General features: G+C 35.6%; 1 protein-coding gene across 1 annotated transcript; it reads right to left on the bottom strand.

Moving 5' to 3' along the window:
- Positions 1-739: 739 nt before the first annotated feature.
- LOC132141925 (fibroblast growth factor 8b-like) lies at positions 740-4,813 on the bottom strand. The gene is made up of 5 exons (XM_059551575.1): positions 4,306-4,813; positions 4,145-4,181; positions 2,791-2,977; positions 1,686-1,792; positions 740-1,445 (listed from the first exon to the last, which is right to left on the bottom strand). Exons 1-5 carry the CDS (start codon positions 4,335-4,337, stop codon positions 1,170-1,172), a joined length of 639 nt encoding a protein of 212 aa, XP_059407558.1. The 5' UTR covers positions 4,338-4,813; the 3' UTR covers positions 740-1,169.
- Between the last annotated feature and the right edge of the window lie 3,533 nt (positions 4,814-8,346).

The raw sequence follows: 8,346 nt of genomic DNA, 5'->3' as shown, positions 1-8,346 counted from the left end.
TGATAATAATTATATTTATTATCATTAGGAATGAAGTCATGTGTTTATGCAAAGCGTTTCAATCATGCAAAAAGACAGGCGCGACTCTCGTTTAGGTGTCGAATTACGCCTCTGTATGTTGTTTTGCATTAAATATGATTTAAAGCACAGTAAAGATTTTATAGATAAAATAAAACATACACAAACCTGAATTTCACAGAGCAAATGCACCAAATCTGCGACGCTGAGAAGAGAGCTGTTGTCTGGAGACTGGAGAGTTCAAACTGCCCGCGCTCACTGACTCAACCAACCGTCGAGTTGTCGTCACGTCAGAGGGTGGGGGAGGGGTGCATTGTTTTAATTGAGTAAACTTACTCAAATTTTAAGAGTGTGTTAAATATATTAATAATATTGATTTGAATTAAGTAATATTTTTGTTTCTTGAAACAGATCAGTTTAATTCAACATTCTGAAATATTTTGATAGAAATTCCACAAATATATTAAGTATATTATAAAGAAATAATTGGTTAGTCAAATACTAAATAATTTAATTGAAAACAACTTAAATATATCTGTAAATTTTAGATAAAATGAACTGTTGGATTTTTACTCAATTATTTTGGTGTGTTTAACTCAAACAATCAAGTACACACTATTCAGAGATTTAATTAAGTTAATAAAGTTAAAAATTTCTGTAATATTTACTAAGCCACAGAATTATTTTTTACAGTGTAGTGAATTGGTGGGTTTTTGTTAAATGTGAGCCAAAATCATCACAATTAAAAGTACCAAAGACTTAAACTACTTCAGTCTGTGTGCATTGAATTTATTTATCACAAGTTTCACAATTTGAGTTGAATTACTGAAATAAATTAACTTTTCCACGACATTCTAATGTATTGAGAAGCACCTGTATATGTGTTGTGTGTTCTGTTGTCTTCCTTCATTCCCAGAAATTTGTTGCTCATTATTACAAGGCTTACAGTGTCCTCTGTTCAGTCAACAGTTCAGTAATTATCCCAGAACAAACTGTCTTTCATACTGTCATTCATCTCAGATCTGAGCATGTGTAGACTCCTACATTTTTACACAACATCAGTTCGGCGTGATGTCCAGTAACTCTGGATGCACATAGATTAGAAAAACTCAAATTAAGATAACACTCCGATATACGTTACGATTCTGCCCTCAAGTCACGCGTGTGCGCTGATGGTGCTTAGTCCTCTTGTTTGGGGGATGTGGGATTAAATCAAAAGTCTTCTGTTCTGTCAACAGGTGTCCTCGAGGAAGACGTTTCATGAAATGGGCCTCTCGTTGATGCTGCCGGGTCTGCTTGGCTTGCCTAGGTCGACCCTTGCGTGTAAAGGCCATGTACCAGCCTTTGTACTTAGCGTTCTGCAATGCCGTGTAGTTATTTTCCAGAACAATCTCGGTGAATATACAGTCCCTGCCACGGCCCTTCCTCTGGCAACAAAAAGAGACAGAAAGCAGAGGACTGAAATGACAAACTCGGAAGTCTGCTATTCAACCCTGAGAGATTTATTAGGTTAAATTTTGTTCTCAGGACAATGAAGGGTTTACCTGCGACACCATTAGTACCATTCGAACCAATTTAATTGTCTATACTTTAGCATGATTTCAACAACATCATTTCACAGAATAATTAAAGATAAACACACCAGATGTTTAATTCCTTGAACTTACCCGTCCAATAAGCTTGCCTCTCTTGTTCATGCAAATGTAGTAGGCTGTTTTTGCTCCTCTGATTCGAACCCGGCTTCCAAATGTGTCAGTTTCCACAACAAGTTTAGCTGGAATTGTTAAACCATAGAAAAGTCTGTTACTTTTTTACTTTCAGGCGATATGTACAAATGAATGATGCTTTTGGTTGAATATTGGGGAGTTTTTAGATTTGCATTGTTGTCTAGGTTGAAATGTTAGTTTAAAAAAGCCAATATTTAGCCTAGATGTGTGAATGTGCTTGTGTGTGTGTGTGTGTGTGTTAGGCCAAGACTACAAAGAGTAAGATTAAAAGAAACAGATGGATATTAACCGATGAAGCTGACCTCACCTCTCTACATAAACTGACTCGTACGTTGAGTTGTAAAGCTATGAAAATTCCTCGTAAAATGACCCTCCAAAAAAGTGGGCAATGTACTGTATGGACTGCACGAGTGGAAAGATGGCTAGACACACAGAAATACTTTGGTGACAGGAATTCGTTCCCAGCGGACAGGATCCTAACCAATGTTTTGTTTGGAGAAGAAGCGCTACAGCTCACTTAAAACAGGTGCCTTACTGTATAACTACAACTATTGTATAAGTACAGTAAGTTCAAATAAAAGCAAGATTGACTTCTCATTGCCTATTTGCAGCATCAATGCACACTATGAATCATAAGGCAACCGTACATTAAGCAAAAAAAAAAAAAAATACACATGGAGCGAAAAACTTGGTAAGTGATTGAGACTAGATAATGTAGGATAATTGGCAATAAATATATTTGTTTTGGAAGACATGAAAGATGAAAACGAATGATGTTTTAAAAATTGAATGTCACATTTCTGTTCTACAACTCTTTATCATTCAGGAAATGTTAAGACGGCAGAAGTAAGATGAGCACTGATGTGTTTTCCAGAACCAAAACAGGTTTCTCCTGGGATTCCCAAACTCTGCAATATAGAATCCATTTCAAACTATGCAGGTTATTCTGAAATAATAGCTTGAATTGACTTGTTTTGTCCTATTGTTTTCGAGCTGACAAAGTAAAATAATGTAGAACAGTATGCCTGCAAAGACTGTGACTTGCCATGAATATCTCCATCCTCGCCGTTGGCGTTTACTCTCTTATTGCCCAGGACTTGTACATGTTTACCACTAGTCCGGCTATAGAGCTGATAAGTCCTTGTTAATCTCCGACTCATCCTGTCCGACAGACGACTCTGCTCCTTTACATGGTGCTTAAAATTAGGTAAAGAGAAGGACTGCATCGTCATCTATAAAAATGAAAAAGAAGAACATGCAGATTTGTTGTGTATAAACAGAAGAACTATATTCTGATTATTTAATATGTGGCATACAACATAAGAACAATGATATGATCTACACTCTTTCAGGGACAATAAACGTGACACTGTTTTCTCATCGGATTCAAATAATTCTTTTTGCAGTGGAGGACACAAGATGATGGCACTCTGAGGGCCACACTCTTGATGACATGCCAATAGGGGTCCAACACTGATCTTTCACCCTGTCTCTTTGGGGCCGTTCTCATAATGATTTTCTTTTGTAAGTCAGCTATGTGCTGTGCTCACATGTTAGAGCCATTACCTTTAAAGCCAGGGGTTTACGTCTTTTCAAGATGTTTGACAATTTGCCAATGACTCTATTAATAATGAGTTGTTTGCATGGTTATAACACATTAACTGCCCACATATAACATCACAAGATTAAAGTGAGTCAGGATTTTATCGCTTTCAGTGTGTCCTGCGGATGCTTGACTGGAAAATATTAAAATGGGGAGACTGAGTAGCACTGTAACATTTTTGTTTCAATGACTGTTTTGTTTTGACTTAATTGCACTATTCTTATATATATTTACAGATTAAAGAATTGTATAAATCTATGAATTATTCCTAAACTCTAAATATTATTGTCAGATAAAAAAAAAACAAAGTGCTGTTTTTACAACTTGAACCACAACTGGGTGGGAGGTAACACAAAAAAATTATGGATGGAAACTTGAATATTATTTGAAAATATTCAACATAAAAGAAACACTTAATTGAAAACAGCCCATAAAATATACGATAACAACTCGTTTGTTTGTCACTCTCACAGTTGTCACACCTGTACACTGTTCTATTTTGTTCAGTTTTCATACACTGAAAAGTCTTGTGACATAATCACAATCCCTCTCTGGTCAGAGATGATATGCCATTTTTTTTTAATATGAAGGTAAAAGGTTGAGGAAGATAAAGGCCTATATACATTAATTGCTGATTCAGATGAAAACACTTCTGTCCTTTAACATCCACTGACACTATCACTAAAATTATAAGACAGATGATCGATTGATTGCTTGATCTTAAACCGATATTACACACTATTACACATAACATGTCGAGATGCTTGTTTGCAAACACAAAATGCAGAAGACTTACTTGGGTGTAAAAACACAGGGTGATAAATTGAAGTAACCTGAAGAAAGATAGAAGAAAAAAGTTCGAAAAAAAAGTTAATTATGGAACTATTCTTTTAAAACATTAAAAAAATTAAAAATAAAACTCTTCAGCAAAAGCCCATATTAGTGTAGCCTACTTACATGTAACGTAACCTCGATGATTTCAGCCTCATTGTGAGATTTCCAAGCCCTGTCTGATTATTATCCGACACTGTAAGCTATTCATTAATTCCTCTGTGCGTGTATATTATTGGCTGAAAATGCTCGGTCCATCGGACTTTTAGCAAAAAATAACAATAAACTGAGTGACAGGATAAAATATATCGGTATCGACTGTGATTTATTCATCAACTGAGTCCATGTCAAATGACTCCGTCAAGTCCTTAAGAGTTCAAGCACCTTGCAGACGACTGTTCCTGCAAACATAATTCATGATCGATGTGATAAAAGCGAATATGCGACAAATAAAACATTCTTTATAGAAAATCAGCGACAAAGTCCCGCAGCGTGCGCGCGCCCGTAATGAGACTTTGCATTATGTTTCCTCACGGTATCTCCAGTACTGATGTAAATGTCACTGAAACATTCTGAAGTCAGATTAAGGTTGATAAACTGTGATGTTTCCCTGGCGAGAGACTGCGAGCAGGAGCCTCACTGTGTCTCTCTCCACTTTCAAACTCCCAAAGTCAAACCCACTCTTCACGTGCAGTGTAGCTCCTCCACAGAAGCCTCATCCCCCCTCAACATTTAAACTTCTTCAATGAGGGAGAAAGACATTTCGTTTAACCTGAACAATTACTTAGAAGCGTTTATGCACTCATATAACTGACTCAGTTTAACCCTTTATAAAAAAACAACAACTTTTAACCCATTAATCCAGCCTGTTACATTTGTGCTCAAACTTTACATTTAAGTAGAGTTTATTTTAAACAGCTTGTAAAAACACAATGCACACACAACTATTAGAAATAGGGTACTTTGTGATATTAAAATATTTAAATTATCTATTATTAGTGTATTATTACGTTTATTCTGTCTTGAATGGCTACATCATGAAATCAAACCCAGAGACCAATTTTAAATTAAGTGATTAATCCACATAAAAAAAATAATAATAATATTTTTCAAATTATTAAATGAAACAAAAATGTTTAGGCCATTCATGGAAATATTGCCAAAGTGATCAAAAATATTAATGCTACTTAAATTACATAGTTTTCAGTTACAATCCAGAAATTAACATATAGGCTACTTTTATTTTCTGGCCCTTATTTAGAAAAGACATGCAATTTGTACTAAAATATTTAACAATTAACAAGCATTTGCTCACTAAAAGTGTGATTAAAATTGTTAACAGCACCTGCAAAAATAATAATCTTCACCACTGAAAACATGTACTTTTTATTGATTGATTGATTTATTTATTTTGCAATAGCTAATGTTACTTCCATAACATTCTGAAATCATGACAGACTTAATATTCTTAATACATATACTGGTTGACTGGTTTAAGTACATCTCTCAATAGCTCCCTCATTTGTTTTTCCCCACAAGGAAAAGGGGAAAATTGCAAATATTCTGATATCCATTTCAGAATATATACAGCTACATTTAGCTATTCCCTGGCTACCTGTAAGATTTTGCTTCACTGTGCCTTTTTGGTGACCCCAGTTTTCTTCTTCTTTTTTTCATACACATACTGTATGTGTAAGTAATATATGCTCTATGAGAGTTCTTAAAATGGCTAGACATGCTGTCAAGTACTCCTAACAGCTTAGTTAACTTTGATACATTAGATCTACCAGAAAACAAAGCATCTAAACTGTTCAGATGTTACCTGTAGCCTTTATTGCGCTTGATAACGTAACCGGTAAGTTTCATATCATGATCCCAACTGCATGCAATAAAATCACCATGTCTTAATGCAATGCTGATCTGTCACAAAGCAGTAAAGGTCTTGGATCAATGGACTGGAATCCAGTGGTGTATCTCAATTGCATATTGAGATGTCTTCATCTGCTAGTGGGGTTTTCTTCTTCTTCACATTCTGGCAAATAAAGGTTTTACCCCAGCCTTCAATATGCTTCAATGACCATAACATGGATCACTGCAAGTACCACCAAACTCAGACTGAGACTATAATTCTATAATAATGCATGAATTAAAAACAGCTTTCACACCTTAGGAGCAATAAACCAGCTGCTAAGCAGCATAGAAAATGTCATTATTGGTATTGGTTTAAATCCATCCCATAAATTACAGTACTTATATCAGTCTGTGTGCTGGCTTAGAGGGTGAGAATGTACCTGACTGATTAGATCCAGAGGAGGACGGCCATAGTGATTTTGCCACCTGGAATGATTCAGTGCACCAGTTAGTCAGGTCCTATCTCGGAGATTATACTGAATTTGTGTGTTGAAAACATTTGTTCAGGTTATTTCTTGAATTTTAATGTTTTTTTGCAATAAAATATGTTGAGGTCAAGAACACTGACGGTGCTCATTTGAGAAACTTTTGAAACAGGCTCTTTGGTGCAGATTTATTAACTTTATTTAACTCATGGCAAAATTACTCAAATGACAAATGTCACAACTAATTTCCATTCAATTTATCAATAACATTTTACAACACTTACTACATTTATCATTGACAATATAACAGGCATATGGCATCATTAGCAGCTTACTTTGACTTTCCAGCTTACAACTCAAAAGCTTAGATAAGCTATGCGCAATGACATTGCACTGCACTACTTCCACTTCCTTCCTCCTTTAATATAATAAAAATTGTATATATTGTTTTGCCACAAAATAATTATTGTGAAAAAGTCACCTCATTAGACCTTTTTCCTACTACTTAGCACCAATTTGGTTGTTGGCACTGTCACCTTTTTAGTAGACAGTACCTGTAGAGAAGTCACGATTATATGCTGCATATGATGCGTCTCCGCTGTTGGTTGTAATATTGGTGATGTAAATCCACACTTTGCTGAAGAAGCGTTAGCAAACTCTTAAACAGCAACAACAGTACTGTACTCCGCCATAGTTTTTTATGTTTGTTTGCGCTTGCCTTTAAAATGTACTAAGATGTACTACGCACGCGCACTGTGCACTACGTCACTTTTTTCAAAGATTCATGTATTGAGTGTTTACATGGAAATAATAACAGTGGCATTTTCAAAAACTTGCACTTTGAGACCTGTTTTCAAAAATAGGCATTTTCAGTCCCCAAAACGCCGTTGTCATGTAAACAAGTTCAAGATCAGCCAACAAGTTTCCCGTTTTTGGCTGAAAAAGTTATGGAATCCATAATTTGTATATATAACAGAACACAGTGTCTCCTTTATTTGACCCTGTCTTTTTCATAGCTTTTAAACACCCTCTACAACAACGTAATATGTTCGGGTGAGGAGCTTGCTTTTTATTTCTTGTTCTCCCTCACTCTAACTCTTTGTGGTTAAACAGCTAAAATAATTCAGCAGTGGTTAACCAAGAGTCATGCTTTTGTCAGGCTCGAGGGAACCCAAGGGTGCATTTTAATATCATAACCATGTTTTAATCCCGAAAAATTTCCCGCATAGATTTTCGTTATGCCATAGTTGTATTTCACCTCTTGCTTAAACCAATTCTGGTCCAGGTCTGCCATCTGACGTCTGGTCATTGAGTGGCTGATGCTCTATCAAACATTGTCCCTGTCCTTCTAAACAGCAGCAGGAAAATAAAAAGTGAGAGAAAGAGAGAAACAAGAACTCTGGCACAGGGATATATGGTTAAGGAAGAGGGGAATGACTTAATGTCTGAAGCAGCTAATATGAGCACACTCCATTAAATAAAGTAGTATTCACTCCAGTTGATGCCAAGCACAAATCTAAGGGAACTCACTTAAGAAAAAAAAAAAATTCCAATGAGGTTTAATGAGAGTGAAAAAGGTGTTCAAACTCTTGTTTGGTGCTATGAGGAAATTTAAACCAACCCAAAAGATTGTACGACTCTGGTTCCCTTGAACATTATGTTCATCATGATTATCTTCACAAATAAACACAACCTTTCTGAATTTTTTATCTTAAATGCAAATGCCAGAAGTAGAAAGAATAAACAGGGTATAAACGAACAACACCATGTTGACTTAAACAGTTGTATGTCAGTCTTTATTTAATTAGAATTGTTTGCAAGAGCACGATTA

The sequence above is a fragment of the Carassius carassius genome, chromosome 6, assembly GCF_963082965.1.
Source record: "Carassius carassius chromosome 6, fCarCar2.1, whole genome shotgun sequence".
In the NCBI taxonomy this organism is placed as follows: Eukaryota; Metazoa; Chordata; class Actinopteri; order Cypriniformes; family Cyprinidae; genus Carassius; species Carassius carassius.
This window is presented reverse-complemented; position numbering and strand designations above follow the sequence as displayed.

Bases quoted from the DNA above. Each gene is read 5' to 3' on its own strand.
- LOC132141925 (XM_059551575.1), bottom strand. From the start codon at position 4,337: ATGAGGCTGAAATCATCGAGGTTACGTTACAT. The intron at 2,978-4,144 runs GTAAGTCTTCTG...TCATTTTTATAG, and splicing joins CCCTGTGTTTTTACACCCAA to ATGACGATGCAGTCCTTCTC. The intron at 1,793-2,790 runs GCAAGTCACAGT...TAACAATTCCAG, and splicing joins CGAGGATGGAGATATTCATG to CTAAACTTGTTGTGGAAACT.